Source organism: Argiope bruennichi, chromosome 7 (assembly GCF_947563725.1).
Source record: "Argiope bruennichi chromosome 7, qqArgBrue1.1, whole genome shotgun sequence".
Lineage (NCBI taxonomy): Eukaryota > Metazoa > Arthropoda > Arachnida > Araneae > Araneidae > Argiope > Argiope bruennichi.
The window spans coordinates 11,547,321-11,573,173 of record NC_079157.1 but is presented as its reverse complement, the minus strand read 5'-3'; the positions used below and the strand labels follow the sequence as shown (position 1 = coordinate 11,573,173).

Sequence of the window (25,853 nt, the reverse complement as noted above, 5' to 3'; positions counted from 1 at the left end):
TTATTATTTTTTTTAATATTTACTTTTTATTTAACTGTAACTTTAAAATGTGTCAAGTACATTTTACATCTACTTTAGATTTTATTTGAAATAAATATTCATATTTCTGATTAGTATGAATGTAAAACTTATTGTACTGAGAAAATTATTTCCGTGACAGAAATTGGGTATTTACATATCCCCCCTCCTTTTTTTTAAAAATTTATATCGTTATCAAAATCAACTGCTTACACAAGATAGCATGCGTTATTTTTTCATAGCTTTAAAATAACCAGATTTTTACTGCATTTAAAAAATTAATTCTAATTTTTTAGTACTTTTTAGACGGGATATCTCTGGAGAAAACTTTGATAAACCGGTCGCCAAATCTGTCACCTGGGCGACAATCAGTTCACTTGGCGATTTCTAGCAACCTTTACGAAAGATACGGAGAGGTGGAGGAGAGGGTGCTGTGAGAATATATGTCAGTAGAGAGAGACAAAAATTCCTAGTCCCTCCCTCCCCCTCTACACACCATTTTCGGGAAACTTGTTAGACTCGCCAAAAACGTTTACATCGTGAAGAAATTACTGATAACAGAGTACCCGTCGTCGTATAATTTTCACTCAATTCTTTAGGTTTTAGTTTTATTTATGAATAATATAGTAGGAGATGGGTGCTTTGGTGCTAAAAAGTAAACAGAATGCAAATATCTGGCTGTTTTAAAGAATGCCTTCCCTGATTTTCATAAGAAACAATATTTTAAATTCCATATCATTATTCATTAGTGGATTTTGGTGAGCAGCTTAAAAAATTTTTTATTGTCCCTATAGATTAAAATTACTTGACAATAAATGTATAAAGTCCCCCCCCCCCGCTTATGTCATAATTCTTACGCTTTTGAAAAGTGTAAAAGCAGGATAATACTGTTATTTTTAGGAAGTGGGTGAATCTAGTTAATCACATATATAATTTAATCGGATACATTTCAAAGAAGTAGTAGTAGTGTGTGTGTGTGTGTGTATGTGTGTGCATGCATGTGTTAAAAGTATTTTAAAAATAAGTATCGTAATGGTTGCCTACATTTTTTTTATACTGGTCATTATTAAAGTCCAGATTTTAAACGTTAATAAAAAAAACTTATTTTAAATTTTAATCACACGTTTTTGAATTAATATCACTTCTTTACATATCTGAAAGGAGGTGCAAAATTTAATTTATAGATGAAGCAATCATGGAATACAAAATGCTCTTTAAAGAAATGTTGTTACATCTTTTGCTTATGAATATTTTTTTTTTCTTGTTACAAAGAACTTATTTTATAATGACAGATTCAGATCTTGAAATACATTCTGCACCATAAAATATATATGTCAAACTCCACTCGTCATTATGTGAAAAAATTAAAATTTTAACCGGTTATTTTTAATTTATAAGCGAGGAAACAACATTAGTAGCGTTGGAGGGGACATGGCATAATACAACACACGAAAAAGAAGGAATTAAACTAGTCTTTTTTTCCCCCGTCTGAACTGATTTCAGATAAAAGTAAGTATTTAAAAATTATAACACGTTTCTAATATAATTAGAGATTTTAAAAAAGTGGTTTAAAGAATTTTTCTATTCGTCATTACCAGCATAAAAAATGGAGCCATTATTTAGAAATTCCAAGGGAATTAATCATAATTAATTTGTAAGTTCGGTTAGAATGCATTCAAGAAAATTCAAATTTCATATAAAAATGAATTAATGTTATCATGTTTACTAAATTTAATGAATAGTATTTGCAGTCTATCCTTAAACTAGCGGGAGTGGTCTCCCACAAACTTTCTCGCCTACTCTCTAATAAACTTGCCAGAGAAGTTATTTTTAGTTATCTTTGATACAGACAGACAGACATTTTCCAAGAATGCATTTTTGCGAACTCAAGGGAGGTCTAAAATGTGGAGATTCGCCAAAATCTCCAATTCAATTTTTTTGACGATTACCATATTTTTTCTATACTACGTATACAAGAAAGCTAAAAAATCATATTCAAAAAGTTTTCGTTAGTCTTTTTTTTTTCAAATTTATAATGTGCTATAATAATCAATTTTATATTTGCATTTACATACTTTTAATGCCATTTTTTTAACTTCTAATCTTTGGTTGAATTTTCTAATAAAAAACCATCAATTAAAATCTAACGCATATTTTGCATAAAAATTTGATATAATAATTGCTCAATATTTTTTGCAAGTTTCTGAACTAGAGAAAAAACAATCTGTTTATTTAAAATTATTTTACAATTGTTTTAGTGTTTCACAATGTGAAAAAAAATTGTAAATCTCATGTTACTTCTCAGTTGAATACCAATATTTAAAAAGTAGGTAAGAATACGGTTAAATTTTTAATCCAGGAACTAGATAATAAATTTTATAAAATATGCAAAATTTTAAGCAAATCAATTGATAAATCTTTAATCTAGACAACTTTTTCTTCATACCTCTTTTTATCCAGAAAAATTACTTTTTTTTCCAAATTTAAAAAAAAAACAACTTTTATCACTGAACTGATATATTTTGGTTTTATATGTGTTTTTATTAATCTTTTTTATCCTAACATTTAAAAAATCTAACTATTTTAGAGGGTATTTCAAAAAATTCATACCAAACATAGTCACATATCTTAAATTCCCTTTTAAATCTATTTGAAACTCAAAAGATATTTTATAAAATTTGAGCTTTAAATAAAATCGTTTCTAAAAAAAAGATTGTTTTCACCTCATACAAAAAATCTTAAAAATGTTTTTGAAAAAAAAAAAAAAAACTTTTATTTTACACGAACAAAGTATTTGCTTCAAAATTAAATCAACCGTTCCGTCGTTGCAGACGTTGCCGAACAAAAGAGAATGAAAAGCAATCTGCTGTAGCATGCTGTGAACGCAACTCATTATCATGCGGTGCCTAATTTAGATTCAGCAGCTGCTGAAAACAAGTGAAACGAACGCAGAGAACAAAAAGATCCGAAGAAGAAAAAGAAAACATTTGATCTGGTAGAATTAGCAGTTAGTCACTGGGTCTTCTTGGATTCACCCAAGGTCGCTCTCAATAGAGTGGGACAGGGAAAATATGACGGACTAATTAAGAAAGGCAAGGCATTCACTTCTTGTTTTGCATTTCTCATTTCTTTTTATGATTTGACAAGTAGAAATAAGATTTCGCGCGCTAACTTACGAAGAATGTGTTGGCGTTGGCTTATTCTTTTGTTCGAATTCGTTGATCCTATTTCTGAGCATGATAGCACGTTAAATGAGGGGGTTTGCTTCTCAAGTTTGACTGACATTCGATTTTAATGCGAAGAAACTTCAAAACCTGCGCAAGAATTGGAGTTTATAATTTAAATTGTTTATTGTCTCCTGAAATGTGTATCAAAACAAGTTCATTTCGAATATCGAGTTTAGTTAAATTTTCATGATAAATTTTTTTTTAATACGCACATGAATATCTAATTTAATTTTAGTCAAAACCAAATTAATGTCTATGTATAAATTTTTTTATAATTGATTCTTATCAAAGAAAAGAAATAGTTCTAAAAAATTTGAAAATAGAATACAAGAGTAAATGTAATGAGAAATTTGACACTTCGAAAATTGTGTAAATTTAATGAATTATAGACACTCCATTCTTTTTCTTCTGCTTTTTTGTGCTTATTTTTAGTATTTTAGCTAACAAGCTATATACGTTTAAATATGAAACACGATTTCTGAAAATTATTTATTCACAATTTAGTTCTGTTTCTCTTTCTCCTGTACTTACCCTCCATCTCCCCATCCTTCTGATGAAAAAGAAAAGTACAGGTTGCTGCGCCATCTATCGCCGTACATCAGAAATTCCAGTTCCCTCGACAAATCAAATTAATAAAGGTCTTGGACTATTTTATGTATATAGCATCAAAAAAGATATTTAAAGGCAATGGAAGAACATGATTATACTCCTGTTAGAGTACTTCTAGCAGAAATTATAACTTAAAATACATAACTTTTCAAAAAACATGTGTATTATTGTTCATTTATATAGTATTATGTTGCCGACAAACCAAAGGCGATGTACTAAAACTATCCATAATTTTTTTATCAACTTTTTCATTTATAAAAGTAGGCTTTTCTGTATCAAATAAAAATTTTTGAGAAAATAATAATGTGAAGCGAAGTTGTTGGATGCACTTTAAGATATCTATGCATTCCATAGAATATCTAATGACAAAACGCTTAAATAAAAGTTTCAAATACCGCTCACTCTAAAACATCAAAATAACATAAAGCCCTCAAGTCATTGTCATTTACACGAGGCAAGCATTTTTATTACTTGAATAGATTGTCGACAAAACTACCATGTCATTCACTAGCATGATGACAAAGGATGATATTAAGTTCAGTTTAGTTAAGTTAGTCCAATGTTTCAATTTCAGATTAAAAGGGGTTTTTTTTGGGACAATCCTTGTAATTTTAAATAAATATTTCGAGTTCATTTAAGGAGGAAAACACCTGGGCAATAATATTAGAGGAATGCAATGCAAGCTTTTTGATAAAAATTGCTTCATTATTTAAAATATTGAAACACATCTAAAAAGAATATTTTTTTTTTCTGCATGTTATTGAAAATGTGAAAGGCTTTTCTAATCTTTTTTGAACAAATAAATCGGTTCTCTAACGACTTATAATGGCATCACAATGTACTTTTCTAGCATTTTTCAATAACTTTAATATGCATCTTATAAACACAATTCTATTTTATTATATCGAAGCACTTTGTTTAAGAGAAATTGTTTATAATTCGAATTAAAAAATAACAGCTAAATTATTACTCACAAATCCAAGCTTTGTGCTGAAATTTAATTATTTCACACTCAAATTCATCTGACATTTTCTAGTTTTCTCACACAGCGGATAACACAGACGTGCAAAAAATTTTTTCCCAAATTTTGCTTCTGTTAATCTATAACTATTCTCCAGAAATTTGAATTTTTGATAACTTTTCATTACATTTCACATAACGATTCTCCCACCATTCACTATATTTTTCCCACATTTAAACGTCCCATTTCCGCTTCTCTCCTACAAGTGGCCAAATAAGAATTCTTTGATAAACAAATCCAGCCATTTCATTCTGACCCCCATTCACTGCTGGAACATATTTCTCCCTGGCAAACAACACACAACGGGAAAAATGCTTCACACGGAGTCTAACGGCGGGAATCCATCCCACCTGCTGTAATTGCAATCCAAACAGAGATTAATCTCGGTAAAACAAAAACCCCAGCGAAGTCGGTTAAGGTCACTGACCCATCGGGGCTGCTGTGGATGCATAGTGTTATGATGTATATCGGGTCACACGTGTGCCGGCTCAACTTGTAGGTTAGTAGATACAGCCGCGGTCAACCATTCCGAAGGCAAGGACAGCGGAAGTGACTCAGGGCTGCACCTTCGGATACTTCCGGAATAGTTTTGATTTCGATTATATATGAGGGTCTTCTTTTCAGATTCCTTCCCCCCTTGCTTCCCGCCAAAGTTCACCGGCGGAACAACAACTATTGTCAGTCAGCAAAGGGTGAAGTTCTCTCTCATTCGTGTGAAGTCCACGAACCAGGGATTGAAAATGCTCTCACCGTTAGCATTATAAAGAGAGGGTATTTTTATTATTATTATTTTGCATATGCCTAAGTTAAAGATCTACACACATAAGCGAAAGAGTCCGAGGTGTAAAATTGATAAGAACGGAAGTTGAATTCATTCAGAGATTTATTACAGAGACCAGAAACAAACAAAAAAAAAAGACTTCAATCTGCTAATGAATCAAATTGCAACGTCCAAAGATTCTCTGAAATGCATTTGTCAAAAGTTAGAAATGCAATTCAGAATTATATATCTAAGATTTTTTCTCACTCACATACTTACCCTCTCGTAATTCCAGTGTGCGCCGGTGCATTCTGGGAAGTCCCAACATCGCTTACGAGGGCCATGGTGTATTAAAAAATTTTAATATCTATTAAATCTTAGAGGATTTTGGTCTTATTTGGTGCCATATGAAATAAGACTGCCGGTAGTTGCTGTCATGAAATTAAAGTAATGTTAATTTATAGGAAAAAGAAAATGAGAGTATTTGAGTCGAATTTATTTCCTAGAAAAGGGAAAATGTAAAGTGAATAACAGGTTCATACATCACACTAAATTATTATAAAAATCTCAGACTATTCAATAAATTTTTATGAGAACTAAAATAATTTTTATTTATTTTTATCTTTTCTATACAAAAATGATTGCCTTTTTTCCTAAAAAATACTTATCGGAGTCTTAAACAGGGCATCAGTGGAAAGATTGTGATTTCGCAAAAGTGCCGCGAGGTGATTCGGGAATCATTAAATTAATAATTCTCTAATGTTATTTTAGTATAAGCAAAAAAATTGAGAAAAAACAATGCTATTTAACCATTTTTTATTACGAAATCAAAATATTTTTGGAATGAAAAAATTTAGCATTTTTCTCAAACTCAGATATAAAATAAATGTATTTTTTTAAAAAAATAAAGATTTATTTAATTATTTTTTGCTTATTAAAATTAATTAAATTAATTAAATTCAAATTAATTTAAATAAGACAAATTTAAATTAATTTGAATTGATAATATAAAGGTATTAAAAATGCTTATTGACCAAAGGCTCATAAACCAATACGAAATAAGTTTAATTGCTTACTAAATGAATTAATGGGTTTTGTTTCAAATTCATTTTTGATTAAATATCTGCTTTATTAGACCTCCTTATCTATTAATTTATCATTTAAATTTTGCTTATCAAATTTTATTCCATATTGAATTTCTCTCGGAAGTCTAAGTTCAAAATAGAAATTCATTATTAATTATTGAATTAATTTTATAGTTAATAATTAATTCCTTAAACTTTTAAATAATAGAGAATAATACGAAATGCATAAGCTATTTCTATTGTTTATTTTTAAGTTTTGCAATTGATAGATGTGCATTAGAAAATTAATATTGGCCTTACATGATAGATGGCAGCACCGTCAACAATACAGTACGTACAGTGAAGTTTACTTTGGAGAAAATGTCAAAAATTTATCTACAATTAGTAATGTTTTTTGCAATAGTTTATTTGATAATAAGCATTTGCATTTAATTTAGGGTTGTTTGTACACTTTAGAATCGTCATTTATAAAAGATTGCAATGAAATCATATTCAATGGAAGATATAAATATTCGTAGTAATAAATTATATTTTAGTCGATTCTTATGCATTTTTGAAACGTGGAACTTTAAATAAAACTAGAAACTTTTTCAAAATACAGAATCCTATATATATATACATTCATTTATTAGAAAAATACAGCTCCAAAATTATGTCTTTTAATAAATATCATAGGAGTCCTAGGCATTTGAAGAAGAAGATACCTATCATAACTCATTCTCTTGGGACGCAAATCAATCAAGTCAAAAAAAGGAAGAAAATTAATAATCCGAATATGATGAAAGAAGAACACTGGAACATAAGGTGACTGGGTAAAACATATTACGAAGGTTAGTCGGCGTGTGACACAGTGATGCCAAAACTAGAAGCACTAGCGGAACTAAACACCACGTGTTCCCTACCTTAATGACATGTTAATGGTAAACCTCCGTCTCCGCTGGGCATAAAGGGTTACAAAGATTGGAGCAACGTATTCAGATACAGGTCTCGGATGAATATGTAAAGCATGGCGGAAGGATATTGGCGCCATCTGTCAGGGAACCCATGAACTAACGACTAAGGAGAATCGTAAACCAAAAGTGGAAATAATAACGAACGTAAATATTCCCCTTATCCGAAATACATTTTTACATATACACTGATCAGAAAAACATATTCTTTCAACTTAAATGTATAGCATATTTTTTGCCAAGCATAATCAATGTTATAACAACAAAAGTCATTAGCGACACACGATGTCCACGCTCTCGACGGCTATATTGGAATGACATACAGATATTCCAAAAATTCTGAAATATACATAAGATAGGTAGGTGCCCATAGAACAGTTAGGTTTATGATTTATTGAATTTCCAAGATTTCGCATAGCTCAATATTTGTCTACAGAATTAATTCAGAGCTATGACTTTATTATGGTTATTGCTTGAATATATAATTTGTAAGCGATTTTATTTATACTGTGTTTAACAAAACACTTTTTAAACTGTTCCTTTCTCTTCATAAGGAAAAAAAAAATCTCCTCCATTCTAGAAAACTACAAAAATGCCTATTATTTATTTAAATCAGTAATTATATTTTGATTAAATACAAATTGTGAGCATATAATTTTTTCGGCTTAGGGATTTAATGATATATATGTTAATAAGTTTACCACTAATATTCATTATATTTTACAGAAAAATGTGACACTGCATATTAAGAAAAAGATACTTTTATTTTTAATGTGATGTTACTTAAACATCACCATTTAAGGAAACATTCAAGAAACCAAATGATACGTCGTCATGATTTTTAATAAATATCTAAAATATAGAGAACAGCTGAGGATTAAATTAGTATTCTAATTAATTAGTTCAAATTTAATTCAGTCAGAATTCTTTTATACATAAATAACACCAAGCAAAATGCAACAGAATATCAGCCATTGTGGAAACACTTCACCAAAAACAGAAAAAACAGACGATTCACCAAAATCGTCTGCCCCCTTCAAGGTGCCTCTTCTTGGGGGAGTCGTAAGTGTCAAGAGAACCACTCCAGACAGTAAGAATGTTTCTACAGGGGTGTCCAGACAGTTCCATTATTCTGATGCCCTAAAACTCTCATTAAGTGGCAAGGAGAGAGGGAATGTAGAGGTATTTCTTATCGAAATCACTCAGGTCGGAAACCCTAGACGCCAAACCAGCCTCAATATTTGTCTTAGTGACTTATCTCGTGAAAATTGAGGGGTGGGGTGGAATAGGAAGACTGCCAGACAGTGGGCCACTAGGTAAGTGGGACTTCTTTCTGAGGGGGGACAATTTTTATTTTTTTATTCTATTCGATGTCTGGTGGTTGACTGCTCGTCTAGGCATCATTCATACCTTGTTTTAGAAATAAATTTTCAGCGCAATATATTTGAGTATAACTTTGTAATAACTGTCCTTATATCTTTAAAAGTATATTTTGCTTTTGACAGTTAACAGTTACTAGGCACCTAAATAAACTCTCATTGATATTATAATGTAAAATAAGTTTTTAAAAGTTAATGTTCCTGCGAATTTTTTACTAATTGCTGAATTATTGGTACAATTATCATATACCAATTTCTGAATTATTTTCCAGTGATTCGTATATGATAATTTATAAATAATCTAATAGATGTCAGTGGGTTTTATTTAAAGAGCCAGATATTATTAAATTTACAAATAGAAATAGAGAGGATTAAATGAACAGAACCCTTAATAAGATCGGATGACAATCGAGCCATTAAATGGATTTTCTTTCTTTTTTTGGGGGGGGGATCCAAACCATTTGGTACACAAAAAAGAGGAAGATCAACATTTAGGTAGATTGAATGTCTGGAAACAGTTTTTAAAATCATTAATGTGATGAATGCGAAAACCTTAATCAATAGAAAAGATTCATGGATTGGAATTCTGAGAAGGGCCAGCGTCCAACGAGAAAGTGAAGAAGAAAGTGACTGGTGTTTCATGGGTAGGTTCATTTTTTTAAAGTCCACTTCATTTTATCTACTTTTAAAAAATAATATATAATAATTAAAAATAAAGCTAAATATAACAGCGAAATATATTAATATTATTGAATCAATATTTTTATGCATTAAAAATATGTACCAATTTCAAGTATCACATTTATGTAAAATCATAATTATCGATTAAAATACTCTGCATCAAAACAAGGTATTTATTTTCAATTTTTTAAGACATAATTATATTACTAAATAAACATTTTGCATGCATTTTTTTTCTTTCTTTTTCTTAAAGAAAAGCAGAAACTTATGTAAAATATAAACAACAGCAGTCTTTTAAAGTAATCGAATAAACAAAACCCATTTGAAATTTAGACAGTTCTTCTAAACAAGGTATGTCTTAATATCTTTCTGAATAGAAAATATTTTTGTTGGTAGTGTCACTAAGAGCCAGGATAAAAAAAATGGTTCTAACCACGCATGCTTCCACAATCAAGAGCCTACCTACAAATATGGCATCGGGCTGACATGGAAGGGGGCCAGTGAACATTCACGCCTGACAGACCCAAACCGAGCGATGGCCTTGGAAACATCAAGTATAACGATGCAAAACAAGAATCAGAATGGATGCAAACCCACTGCAGATGTCACGGTGATCAAATATAGGTGGTGACATGTCAAGTCGGTTACAACACAGTTTGGATACCGAACATCCTTTCTCTCCCCCCCCCCCTATCAACTGATCATACATATAAACGCCCATCACACCCATTCATAATCACGCCTCAGTGCGGCGTCACAATCTTCTTCGAAATCCTCTTCCGTTGATAATAACATTTATGTGAAAATATTTTTTAAGGAAAATTAATGCAATTTTTATTTTAGTTGGGAAGGTGGATTGATTGAAGTTATTAGATTTTATATTTATTACCAGTAACACTTTGTTTAAAGATATAATTAGATTTGTAGTATCAGAAGCATTGATCTGTAATTCATGGATTATACATTCTGAATGAATTTTTTTTATTTCATTAATTAAATTACACGCAATACTGAATGTAAAACAAATAATACATGATTAACCGATGGCCTTGTTGGCTATATTTCATTCTAACCGGCATATTTTTCATATTTTCTAGCACCATCACATCTGGACTGACTACTTTTTTAACATGTAATACTATACTGAATTGGGGGCGTCTCGGTGCTTAATAGAAAGAAAACAAAACGTGTCGAGCGAAACTAAACAAACTCTCCTTCTCACAGAAAGGAATCAGTGAGCTGTCAACAAATCAGAAAGGAATTAGTGAGCTGTCCCAGTCCTAAACTTTTCAGTTTCAAACAGTCAGTGTCTATTTCTAACTTTTTCATCAATGACTGATACTGACACAATTATTAACGTAAATTGAATTTTAAAAAATATTCTAGTGATTTTTTTAAAAAATTTTTTTATTTGCACCATATCAACAGCATGCATTCATATATGAGCTAAGAAACAAGATAGAACAGTTCTCAGTTTCGTGTGAACAGCTTAATATTAGAAAAACCCATTTCATTAAGAAAAGTAACTCAACACTCGGCTGAAAATTTTCGATCGTTGTTACCTTTTTTTCTGAAACACGGTGTCCTTGAGTGGGAAAAAAAAGTAGGTATGACAGAGCAGAGCGGCCTTGACACAGTAGAATCCGAAAGTCCCCTCGTCTCTTCCCATTCTACCCCCTGAAGGGATCAAGCATAATATCGTTTTTGGTGAATAACCACGTGTGCGTGCTGTATACGATTGACACTATTTCTATGAAACCAGATACCACATACGTCAAGCTTCAAGTTGATACAAAGCCAAAAAATTCTATGAACCCCATGACAAGAATTGAGAAATATGAGTACACTTTCACTCTATTGTTGAATTTCGTATAATGACTCAATACGACTAATAACTGTAATATGATTCTGTCAGTTTATAGCTTTACAAAATCGATGGAAGCTTTAGAAACTTTCCTTAACCCATTGACATAGGTAAGGGTAGGGTGGAAGGTTATCGATTTACTACATTTATGACCAGAATTGGTTGCAGAAATGTCTGAACAAAGGAATAATATTTGAAAAGGTATTACAGACTTTTCCATGACACTAAAATAAATAGTCTGTTATCTTTAAATATTGAAACAAGAGCAAAGCTAGGAAAAGGATTAGTTTTGCCACCGTCACCAAAATGTTCCATCTGACGGTATTTTGTTGAAGGATATTAAAATTAAATTCAATATAACTCAATATACTTTACACAAAAAGGGAGAATATTAATTTGCTCTTTATAAGAGCTGAAACTTGGAAAAAAATGATCGCTTTTACTGGAAAATTTACAATAAAAATTAAAATATGACATAATCCTACAAATATTTAACTATAAAATTCTTGTTATAAGTTAATAAAAACAAAGAAAGAGTTTAAGAAGTGATTATATGTCCTTTTTGTGATAAGGATTTCTTCTTTCAAAAAGGTCAAAATTTTGTATACAAAAGATTAATAACCTTTCAAAAAGTATCAAGAGATTGTCCCAGTTTAAGCAAAAATACAAGAAAGGCAGAAACTTTAATCCGTTTTTAAACAGCCACAGGAGTCTGTTTATGTACAAAATGCCTGTGTCACATTTTCTCTACAGTGGCTTTAGTTTTAAGTTATGCAAACATTACATAATACCGCAGTTTCCCGCATCACTATTACGTACGCAGCCAAGGCTGCAAAGGCTCACCGTCATCGAAACCCTAGTCTCAGTATCCCAGCAATAAATAGGCTCCTCCGTGGTCAAGTGCGTCTGATCAGGTCAAGGGCAACTCAACGACAAATACGGCAACTTAAGAAAGGGAGCCTTGACATTGATTTGAATTAAAGCCTTTATCTCACTAGCACGAGTACTTATTTATTTACAACCCTTTACATAAAGATGACCTTGCAGCAGACCTCGGTGATAAAAAGAGTTAAATGGCAGTCATTCAACTTTCTGAATATTCTTTTGATGTGAAATCAAAGATTAATTAAAAGGAGAAAAATACTTTCTACCGCATGCGCTCAGGCATTTTACAAACATCCTCGTATTAATAAGCTATTAATATTGTGATATAAAATCATATACTTCTAAAAATTACTAATTAGATTTACGTGCATAAATAATTAAGGAACAAATAGAAACCCATTACGAGAAATTCATTCAATATCATTCTTTAGGAAATTAGCTCGAATTTGAGATATATTATTAGCTTAATTCAAAAACCAGTCTTAAATATCAACTTTGAATACTTCGTGTTCCCCTAAAAACTGCAGTAAAAACACTTTTTTTTTTGTACAAAAATTCCACAGCCATACTGAAAAGAATGCGAAAATTTGGTAACATGCGGCATAGGATTTCAAAAAAAAATGCACTGATGGATTACAACTTCTATGTAATTATGACCTATCTAAAATATTGTACCACATGCTTATTGTTTAACTTCTGCACAAATGGCAAATATTTTGAGAATAATTACCACGTAAAATTTCATTAAAAAAAGTAATGAAATACTTAGGAAAAAAAAAGTTAACTAGTTAAATCTTTATTGCAATTTAATAAAAAAAGCTCACAATAATCCTTTTTAATATGCAAAATTTCGATCAAATATTAAAAAACCAAAATATGTCTTCAATTGATTGAGAAGAATTGAGAAATACTTTAATGATTTAAACACCAATCCCATTTAAACAAACAATACTTGAGGAAAGAACAAATTATAACATCAAAATGCTATGTTTTTAAAATGAGGAGACTTTGAGCCCAATCACACCATTTTTAAATTGCCTTAAAATGAAGGAAAAAAAAAATGCCTTATAAAAACTCACAACGTGCACTCAAGATATATGACCAGATAGTTGCCAGTTACTTAAACATTTCGTCAATTTTCTACATTTTCATTAAAATCCTCCAAAAATTAAAAAAATAGGAAGTTAATTTGTTTCACAACGTCATAACTAAACGTGATAAAAAGACCCTACTTAAAATATGAGATAGGAGACATGTTATTTGTCAACGGCAGTTTACTTTCAAAACAGTTCGTCTAATTGCTGAGACGACGGTTTGTTTATGTAACAAGATCTTTTGTGCGATACGTAAGAAGTTGAAAAACAAAATGTTTTATTTTTGTTCGGAGAACCTCTTCAAAGCTGCACAACAAGTAAAAATCTTTTCGAGCCACTAAAAATAAAGTATTTAGATGACCTTTTAATTGTCTTTCCATTTTACAATAACTGTAGCAACAAATTGTGGAAACATCAATGTACAATTAATAAATATTTCTCTGTATCAAAGATAATTAAGCATGCCAGATAATTTATAAAAGTAAATAAAATCAGAATTTTAACAAACTTAATAATCTTAATAAATTTATTATATTAACTTAAATAATACACTTCTTAAACAATATAACAATATTGATATGCTATAATTTTAATATAACAAATGCATAAACAAACTCTCTACAGTATAAATATTTTTAGCATGAAACTATTTCCTAATTAATTGTATTTAATGCTGGAACAAAACTCATGTTACTGAATGTAATTAATAATAGGTTACTTTTGAATTTATTTTTTAAAATACGAAAGTAAAACTTGCTGCTTTTCAATGATGAGATATCTTTTTTTGTTTCCAATTTTAAGGTAGAAGATGACTACGTTAAAAAGTCAATTTTTTTTACGAAATTATAATTTTTTTTAAATTTAAAATTTTAAATGTTTGAACAAATTTCTTTATAAAGCCATTAGAATTTTGTTTTTATGTCTATTTTTTGGGAAGTTACACTGACTTTTATATTTGTATTTACATATGTGTTAACGCTATTTTACGTCTATAGATGCTTTTCTCAAATTTTAATCTTTGATAGAATCTTCTTATAAAAAACCCTCATAAATTAAAATCTAATGCATATTTTTTGTTCACTTTGGTATAATAATTTCTCAATATTTTCTGCATCTCCTGAACTAGAGAGTAAATAATCTATTCATTTAGAAATATTTTATAGTTGATTTAGTGCTTGAAAACGTGAAAAAATTGAAAATTTCGTATTATTTGTTAGTCGAACTCCAATATTTAAAAAATGGATAGAAATACAGTTTATTTTTTTACTTCATAAACTAGATAATATATTTCTTACGTTTTTTGCATAATTTTAGGCAAATCATTTGATAAGCCTCCGAACTAGAAGAATTTTGCTTCATATCGTGTTTTAGCCACAAAAAAGCCATTTTTTTAAAAATCAATTTTGATAAAACTTTTGGCTCTTAACAAGTATATTTTGGTTTCATAAATGTTTTCTTCTGTCATTTTTTATGCAAATATAAAGAAAAAAAAGTATTTTCGAACATATTTCAAAAAATTCATTTCTAATGTAGTCAATCACATACCTTAACCGAACAAAGAATAAGACAAAAAATAATATTCGAATATTGTGATAATAAATAGTAGAAGTTTTTGATGAATGTTCTATTTGTAATTAGAATGAATGCTTTCTTTATAAAAGTAAACAGTTAAAAAGTAATAAAAAAATTGTAAGATGACAGACAGAACCATCATAAATCGACAAAAGAAAAATCATTTTATGCAGATTTTAATTTAAAAAGAAAATAAAAAGGATTAATTAATTAATTAGAAAATTGTAGTAGCGGTATATTAAAACATTTCTTAGATTAGGGGAATAGATGTAAGATGACATCTATTCCGCTATTTATAATTATTCTATTAGATATTTTAAAAGTTATATCAATTTCTCGAACTTATCTCTTAATTTTAGAAACAAATCAAAGCGATGATAATCTAGATTCAATCATCTAATCACTTTTTCCTACAGCAGAAAATAGATGACATTTCTCACTATCAGTCACTGAAAACTGTAAAACTCATTTGAGAGGCTTGATATTGATTCGGAAAACAAGAAGTTAAACACTTAAAAATTCAGTGAAGCGTCGCGGTATGCAGTGAAGAAGCTTTCATAGCATCTTGCTTCCTACCTGCGATACAATAAAACATCGCTAATAAACCTGTCGGAGGTTTTTCTTCCCGCAGGGCAGCTCTGAGCGTGTGAGAAAAATCCGTCTAACGGAACACGCCGGATGCTCAGTCACTCGTGGAGTTTCGGATTATGTCACGGAAATTACGAGAATATTAATATTTTGTTCTAATAACATCATTTAATTATGTTAAGAGGCCACTGTATAAATGTGGTGTAACGATGCGTTCGTTATAAAAATAAACACTAAAAAAAGTGAGTTTTAGAGCTTTGCTAAACTATTAACGCTGTACAATTTCTGGAAGGAATCTTACAGCTTGAGAAAGCAAACTCAATATGAAATTATTTTTATAAAATTAAAGTTCTTCTTTCCTCTACCAGCCTGTAAAAAAACATTATGATTCTAAGTGTGCGTGTGAAATCCTTATGTAATTATTATTCATTAAAAATTAGTTCAATTGAATTTATTTTTAAATGCAATGTTTGTTTTAAGATATAGTTTAAGCAAAAATAGTTATCTCAATCTTTTGATTATTTTTATTAAAGACTTTCGCAAATTCCATGCTGTCCAAGTCTGCAATATTGGTATCAATAGTTTTAGAATTATTGCCATTACGTTTAAAAAATATTCTGTTTCAGACTAAATTAATTAAGTGAAGTAATTGTTATAATAGAGCAATATTAATACATCAACTGCCTTTTTCAATGCTTCACCATTTTCCACGGAAAAAAAGGGAAAGATAATTTGAAAGATTGCCAAAAAGTTTAATCTTTCATTAATCATTGCTTTTTTAAAAAATAATGGCATCACAATTATTGCAAAACCAGAGAGGAAAGAGAATTATTTAAGAACTAACAGTACAACATTTGTCACAAAATATATCATTCTAGAATATGTTTAAAATATTTTTAAGATGAAGATATTCATTGGAAATTTCTGAACACATACGTAGGTTAAAATCCTACAAATATACTATAGAGAAATGCTTTATATATTTAATTTTAATAGCACCTGTTACTCAAAAAAAAATTTTCTCATAATTTATTATGCTTTGATTTTATTTAAAATTCAAGAATGAATACTGAATGCTTGTAAAAACATTCAAGATAAACAAATAATTTTTATGTAATTAATTTACATTCATTAAAATAATTTCCTTGTTGAAGGTTATTATTAAAATCATGCTATAAAAATTTACAAAGATATCACAATCTTTCTAACCATAAACTTAAATTTTGCAAATAGAGAAAACAATTAGCACATATAATTAACAAATCATCACTTACTCCGCAAGTTCCTTCATGACTTTTTCTTGTCTCCTCAAATTCAGATACTGCTGGCCTAACACTAACAGATCTTTCGATATGAGCATCGCAGTTATCACTTATCAAAACAAAAAAAATTAACTAAAATTTAGTTTCTTTTCTGATTTAATTCTTCTGACAAAATCTTCCAAATCTTAAAAAGGAACAAAGTTTTTTTTTTATATAATTAAGAACTATCTAACCCCCTTGAGGGGGTGGTCGATTCAGTCCTTGACTTTTTTTTCTAAGTCTGAATTTTTTTTCTTGCTTGATCGGCAGACGTAACCGCAGAATCTTGGCCAATATCGCCGGAGTGGACAGGGGTACCTCTCGGCAGTGCTTCTCGTGGAGGAAAGAAAGCAAGCGTTGCTCTGGCGCACAGTGGCGAATGAGTGAATGAGCGGGCCACGCGACAGCCAGATCCTTTGGCGATCGGATAATAAAGGAAGGAGGGGACGGGGGGGAAGGGATCTCTTCTCTTCTCTTCCCGGCTCCTTCCAGCTGTTGAAAATATACAATTTCGTAGGCTCTCGGTTGCCCAACGGGGAAAGAGATGAGTTTCGGCAAGTGTCCGGTGGGTTGGCACATACAGGCGGACGTATGAGAGAGCGGAAAAGATTTCATGCAGCATGCATCGCAAAGTCCATGGCATCTCGGACTTCATAGCTTTGTTTGACATTAATGGGATGTCGGACTTGAGCGATTAAAAAAAAGCGTGAGAATGGATGCAATTCCTTTTGTGATTTATTTTAGAAACTAGAGGTGTGTGTGTGTGTTTTTAAATATGTAATATTCAATAAGAGTATTAAAAAGGGGTTCGTTATGTTTTGTGGAATTTTACGCAATTCGTACTTTTATTACTAAGCTACATCAACCACAGTTCCTGACAGTGGCGGACTTAAGCGTTTTAGGCAGAACACATGATAAGGCCTCTCTTTATTAAAATGGTCAATGAATGATTTATTTTATTTTAATCTTTTTTTTTATTTTACTAACTTTGTGAAACATTAATTAAATTTTATTTTCCTATTCTGATTGAGGGCTGACCGGCATCCATCCATATTTATTATTGACTCAGAGGTTCGTGCTTATAATTATCCTTATAAGTCAGCGAGCGTAATGATACATACTCGAATCTGACAAATGATGCTTGGTATATTGTTTATATAATCCTGATATTTTATAATTCACAATATTTTATACACAATATGTATATGTATCCTAATATTTTATATTTTTACAAGCTTATAAACCTCTCACCCATTAATTCCTAAGCAACACATCGGAAATTTGCCACTGATTAAGAGTATTAATCGGATTCTTTATTTTTTTGTTAAAAAACAATTCTACCTTTTATAACAAGGCTACTTCAAATATACCTCCTGCCCTTCATGGGTCGCAAAAACATGAGCAGCAAGAGTTTCTATCTGACACAACGACATTAATAAAAAGGCATTTTGATTCGGATCATTTCGCTGCACTTGAATGCATTAATGCGTTTAATTAAATTAACTTTCTCTCCGCATCAATTATGTTTTACTTTTTTGTACTCAGTTGAGTAATTGAAGCTCTCTAGAATGCCAGGGGGTCCCGCCCAGACAAATTAGAATCATGCTAGCACACAAAAATTATAATTCTTTTATTCACCAGGAACGAAAAGTAGGGCAATTCTAACCATTTCCCAAGTAGGGCAATTCCAACCATTCTACAATGCCTAATTGTACCATTGCTTTTTGTATTTTCTTATGTCGGATTCAGAAATGTTATTATCATAACTACTGGGATCGCAAAACAAAATTTTTGTGCATGGCTGGGGGCGTGGAACATTTTTTTTTACCAATTCAACATGGATTTACGAGTTTAAAAATATTTAAAAAAAAGATCTTTAACAAAAATTTAAATATTTCCCTTTATTTAAGTTTCGGACTTTCTAAGACAAATTAGTGAAGAATATTGCAGGCAAAATAACATTTATATTGAAGAATAGTGAAGAATATTAGAGACAGCATAACATTTATATTGAAGAATATTAGAGACAACATGACATTTATATTGAAGAATAGTGAAGAATATTAGGGACAACATAACATTTATATTGAAGAATAGTGAAAAATATTAGAGACAGCATAACATTTATATTGAAGAATATTAGAGACAACATGACATTTATATTGAAGAATAGTGAAGAATATTAGGGACAACATAACATTTATATTGAAAAATAGTGAAGAATATTAGAGACAACGTAACATTTATATTGGAGAATAGCGAAAAATATTAGAGACAGCATAACATTTATATTGAAGAATATTAGAGACAACATGACATTTATATTGAAGAATAGTGAAGAATATTGCAGGCAACATAACATTTATATTGAAGAATAGTGAAGAATATTAGAGACAACGTAACATTTATATTGAAGAATAGCGAAAAATATTAGAGACAGCATAACATTTATATTGAAGAATATTAGAGACAACATGACATTTATATAACATTAAAATATATTTACGTATCCCATTGGTGAACAGTTCATTTTTAAAAATATTTGCTTTCTCTTAAATAAATCGGGTTTTTTTTCGTTCGCCCTCATAGTTTTTCCACTCTATAACGCAGTTCGCTCTTTAAAATGATGCGATTACTTTAATTAGTATATTTATTTATAATACATCACTAACTAAAAAAAATAAAAGAATTAGTGATTTTTTAATAAAATCTCTTATCTGTGCATATGTATATAAATCATATTAATAATAAAACATGTATTTAGAGAATTCTGAAAAAAAATATTTAAAAAGTGATTTCAAATTTAGTATGAAAACTCTTTTCATAGTAGTATTACTATAAGCAGGAAATTGGGTTTTTTTTTACAGCTTTAAAATCCATTTGTCAGATCCTGAAATGACGCTCTTTAAACTGAAAATTGCAATTACAGAATTACAATTATTTGAAAATTGCAATTAAAGAATTACAATTACTTGAAAATTGCTTTTTAAAAACTTTTTATAGTACTTTTATTTCCTTAAATTTAGATTATCCTTTAGATTTCCTTAAATTTCTATACACTAAAAAAATATTTTAGAAGTATAAATATAGGTAAACATTTTAAATGAAAAAAATGTCTTCACTGCACATTACCTAAGCATTTTCCCTTGCTTAACAATGTACATTTTGTAACTCACAACTGCGTAAATGTGATCTAAAGTATTTAAAAACAGCAAAAAGATAATTTGCCGTTAATTTAATATTAATAAAAAATAATTTAGAGATAATTAGTATTTTATTTACCTTTTATAATTTTTAATTTATCCATGCTAGTAATAGAAATGTGATATTTCTCATTATAGGCATCACATAAATATTTAAGCTAGTTTCTAAAATAAAATTAAGAACAATTTATGAATGAAAACTTTATGCAATGTACTGAATTTCGCTTATTTAATTTAAATTATTCATTAATTCCAATTAATAAAATAAATCAACTTATAATATTCACTTTTCAATTATTGTATACATTCAAGAGACTAATTTGAATAATTAATAATATTCTAAATGCAATTAAATAATAAATTGGGGAAATACAATTATTTAGGCGCACATTCAGTGTATAATTAGTTAAAATTCATATGAAAAGTTTCGTTGACATTTTTTAAAATCATTTATGGTCACTTTTTTTATTAACTTGATTTATTTCATATTTGTAAAGATGGAATTTTACAATGGTTTTTTTCATAAACTTCTTGATTTTTCAAAGTTTTGAAATTTTATAGATATATTCTTTTTTATTCTTAAAGGCAATGCAATATTTTTATATTTTCAAAGCTTAGTTATCAGCTCATTTGATTAAATTTTGATTTCATACTAGTGACGCCACCTACTAGTAATTTTTTGAAATAATTCATTTCAATTTTTCTCATAATATTTATAATAAAGAATTACAACTTTAAAACAAAAAAAGAAGTTATTTTAATAATTTAATTCCTTACTTTTTAATACACTAATAAACGTATATTTTTGAAATATTTTACGACATATATTTCATACCAAATTCCGTTGTTATACAGTTTCTTTTATCGTTGATAATTAAATTAATTATATCTTTTAACCCTTTTAGATATTAATGACAGTTTATTTAATTTAATATCCATTAATAATCTGAAGTAGAGTGATCCTGTGATTGATAACAGAATGCTTTCATAAAATATGATTCAGTGTCGCAAATATCCGGGCTGATGACTCCCCTTTTAATCAACCTTTTTAATGGTATACAAGATAATCAGGTGTGCAAACACGATTTCGTAGCTGCATATATTGCAGCAGTATTGCAGAGTCGGTGCTAATGACCGAACGTGAAATGAAGTCCTATGCACTTATATTAAGAAATGCGTGGATAATTATCATAAAACGTGCCCTTGAAGTGAAAAAAGCAAGTGGATTAGAAACTTTTGGCGAAGTGAAAGCATGTGGCTGTAGAAAGTAAATCAAAACTATTCGCTAAATGTAAAGAATGTTAAATTTAATGGTACTCCTTTTTATTCATCATAAAATAAAAAATACTTTGAACGCATTCTTTAAATCTCTGAAGAGGAGATTTAATATTAATAACAAAATGGAAAAAGTATAACAAATTATTTCTGAATTTATTTTGGTGTGATATAAAATTGGCAGCACACAGGCCAGGAAGGTAGACCGTTTTCTACTGTAACAAAAAACGCAAAAATTAAATTAAATATTTATTTTTTTAAATTTAGTTAAAGTCAGCGTGAGATTCAACAAGAGTCTGTTTTAATTTTGAATATGTTTTATCAGCTAAAAATTTAAAGAAGTACATCCAAAGAAAATTCAATATATACTTATGAAGAACTAAGGGTCAAAAATTTTATTCCTGTAAGTAGAAGCAAAACAATATGGCTATATAAGAAGCTATTTCTAAATAATTGATATATAAGAAGTAAAAATATCCATGAATTGTTTGAATGAATTGCATGTTAGTACACGTACAACATATATAGATACATACATGTATATAACGCCAACGTATGTTGTAGAGAAATCAATCATTATTTATTACCGAGTGGAAAAATCAAGTGTAAGCAAAACTTTTATGAATTTCAGATTGTTTTATTTAATGTTTTTAAAGCTGCATTGAATTCAAATCTTTGATAAAGTTACATGCAATGTTCAGAAGTGGTTTAAAAGGTTTGCTCAGTTAGAAGAAAGAAGACGTAAAAAATATTAAGAAACCAATTCCAAACAAAAGGTTTAACCGAGCACAAAAAAGGCAAAACTGACGTTAGACGGGTAATCACTATGATTAGCCTAAGGAAATTAATGCTCATATGTTTCAAAATAATTATCTTAAGGAATAAGCTTTTTATTATCCTAAGATTCAAAAATTATCTTTATATTGATATCAATTCTATATCATACAATTTTTCTCTTAATTTTAATAATATTCTTTAATTTAATTCAATATACTATTCATAGCAATGTTTTTAAAAGTTATGATAAAATGCAGACGAATCCATCTAAACATTCAATTGCTACTTTTGCCTGTCTTTAATTCTTCAATCGGATTTTTACTTCAGCTTTTAAACTTTTTAATTAGCAGTAAACAAATTCAATTCAATTCATGCTTTTCAGTCGCACCAAATAACAACGTAAAAAATAAAAAAAACATTCTATATTAATCATTTGGCAACCTAAAAGTCAATAATTCGGACGGACAAACTGAACTCCCAAAGCGTTTATGTAAACAATACATAAATAAATGCGATTTTTCTTGTTACGAAACTGACATTTTTCAACAAATTAAATGTATTCATTCACTTTTCTTTTTCTTTTGAGTTGGTCATTTTTAGCTGCGTACCGAAAATATATTCTGATTCTCCCTTTTTACAATAATTTGAAAATTAATCGCACTGTAAAATGAAAGGCAATTTTAAAAATGAAAAAAAAAAAAAAAAAAATTTAAGCAAATTTTCATGCTTAAAATTATAAAACAATATTTTAAATCGCAGTATTTTAAACTCGTACACAAAAATTTGCCCGTAATTATTTGCAGTATGAAACTACTTTAACGCAGAAAGCCAGTTGAGTTAACAAAAAAAAAATGTGCAAATGCAAAGAATGCATCCTATAAATTTTTGAATGGAAAATAACCAACAATTAATTTTACAAACAATGATTTATTTCGTAATTCAATAGACAAAAGCATGTCTATATTTATAAAACTGGATTTAAAAGTAAAATAGATAATCTTATTTTTCAGTATCAAAACAAAAAAAACTTTTCGTTTCACTCCAGTAACAAGCAAAAAGGTGGGGGCACCACAAAATATCTTAAAAAGGCAAAAGAATTATGCCTCGGACACCATCTATATTAATTAAACAATCTAAGGATGGCGGAGAAATAAAGACTCACAGTACGCCTCAGGTACCTGGTGGCAAAGCCTCGGCTTCGAAAACGGAGTGTTTCAGGTTCGAGGCCCGATTCCACCAATGAACCGTCGTGTAAGCGGGTCTAGAACACGCTAAATTCGTCTGGGCCAAACGGCCTCCGGCTGGTGTGGGGTAAAAGTTTGGAGAGGGGGTACCAGCTCAGGTGTCGTCCTCGTCATCTCACCACGAATCAAAATTACAAGGTCCATCCAAAAATAGCCCTAGTACTACTTTAAAAACAAGATTTTAATATAACTAACCTTACCTAACTAGTAACAAGCAAAAAACTGAGTTGAGCAATAAGTAAGTTGTACAAATGCAAGTTTTTGGAATCATATATATTTGTTCATCTCAGTTCTCAATTTCATTTTGGCGTCTAGCAACTGATACAGTTTTTTTTTAATTAAATGTTTAGGCTTGATTGATTCACCAATGTACGAAGAAATTTAATCACGACTAAGTAGCAAAGATCAAAGAGCTGATGCTTCAATTTTCATGATATATATTTATATATTTATATATATGCTGATTCAATAAGCTCTCCCTTCACGAATTAAACCGAATGCCAATGCAAATATTTTCTTTTAATATTTTCTTTTTAAGTTTATATTCAGAGTTTCATATTTTTTCTTCTAGTTTTCCGTTTCGATTTCAGTATTTGCAAACATTATGGATAGAGATTCCCACTGCAAGAAAACAAAACTTTTGATGTTATTTTGTATTTACATTTAATATGCATTACAAATAATATTTTTTTATTTTTATTTTTATGCACTCTGCCAATGTGCATGATATTTTCTACTAAAACTTCCACTAGTTAATCTATGACAATTATATATATTATTTTTATCTTATTGCAAAGGTGCGGATCTTACTTTTGAAATGTATGTTAGTGTTAAGAGTTGTTAACCTCAAACTTTGTTTCACTTATTTTCCCCCGAAGATATATTATTGTACTTAGGGACGAATAATGTTTTTCCTCTGGATTTTCCAAAGTATAGCAGTGTTGCATTAAGTGTTTTCATTATATTCAAACACCGTCATACCTTTAATAACAGTTTTTGTATGAAATATCTGATTAAACACATGAGCTAATCTTTATATGCAACTTTAAAAAAAAAAACATTGTAAAAAATTTGAAGTATTGAGGAAAGTAAAAGAAGATAATACATTCTTTAGATTGCCGAACACTTCAAAACTGTTAATAAAAATGTTAAAATTTTTTTTATTATGACTCTTAACAAAGCTGTAAACGAATACCCCTCCCCTCGTCCTTAAAAAAGGATAATTTTTTTAAGAAATATTTTTTTTCTTTCCCCCAAGTCACAAATTAATGTAAAAAAGGCGAACATATTACACCCTTTATAACTGAGACACAATGAATTTAAAAGTTGCAACTCATTTCTTCAATGATTGGCTTTAATAGAATTTAAATGGCAAAATGCTAAACTTCATATAAGTATTAAAAAAAATTAAACTACTCTAAGTACAATACCTTTCCATATTACAAATGAACTTTCAAAAATAAGTAAATAGATAAAATGATCAATAAAGAAAGAAACTGTTTTATATAACTGCAACTCATTTATAAATGGGATAAATATTCCTTTCGTCTCTCTTGAGAACTTAAATAAGTAAATAAAAAGAAACAACGACGAATGAAACTATTTTTGGATTTAAAACCTAAATATTTTAGTATTTTTTAAAGCAAAAAAAAAAAAAACGTCTGCAAGACTATATTGTTTCACAAAGAAGGATCACGTTTAAAGCTTTAAGGCGAAGTGTGATGTCTTTTAAAATAGAATACCAACTTTTATTATTATTATTATTATTTCTGAAAGCGAATTTGAAGAGACTGGGACACTTTTGCTTTTTCCTTCGATCTTTTTTTTTTTTTTTTTTTTTTTTTTTTCCAAAAATCACTGAAAACACTTCCTTTTTTTCAAAGTCAAACAGAAGGTTACGAGTTTCTTTTATTGACCTCATTTCGGCAGCTCTGAGATCATGACCAGAGTTGCACAAATGCACGTGTGAAATGAAAGAGAAAGGGGGAAGCAGCATTCTCAAAGAACCCATGCTGTGGCTATCGAACACAAAATGGTTCCTTGCCGAAAACAATGAAAGACCCATTCCAGCCCCGCAGCAGGAAACAAAAAACTGTCCACGCCACTTTTCAACAGATTCTGCCGACGGACAGGACAGCGTAACTCTTTTCTTATGACTATTGTATAATGGAAACGTGAGCTGTGTGAAGAAATAAGTCATTACTTACGAACAACAACAAGGCATGCTGCTTGTTTGGAGACAGACGTGAGATCTGTCACTTTTGAGGAAGAGAGTGGGCGCTTTTTGCATAAGTTCAGGCTATGCAGAAAAAGATGGATA

At 29.6% G+C, this 25,853-nt stretch overlaps 1 protein-coding gene across 2 annotated transcripts in view; it reads right to left on the bottom strand.

Annotated features, from left to right (window-relative positions):
- LOC129975179 (uncharacterized) overlaps positions 1-25,853 on the bottom strand; it is a 196,213-nt gene that overhangs the window by 75,456 nt on the left and 94,904 nt on the right. Inside the window, exon 1 of one of the 2 annotated variants that reach the window (XM_056088153.1) lies at positions 17,008-17,396. The exons of the other annotated variant lie outside the window; for it this stretch is intronic. Within the exon in view, the coding sequence (XP_055944128.1) occupies positions 17,008-17,093 (86 nt within the window). The 5' untranslated portion in view covers positions 17,094-17,396. Of the gene's footprint in view, positions 1-17,007; positions 17,397-25,853 lie in introns of those variants that run through there. 2 annotated transcript variants of the gene reach the window in all.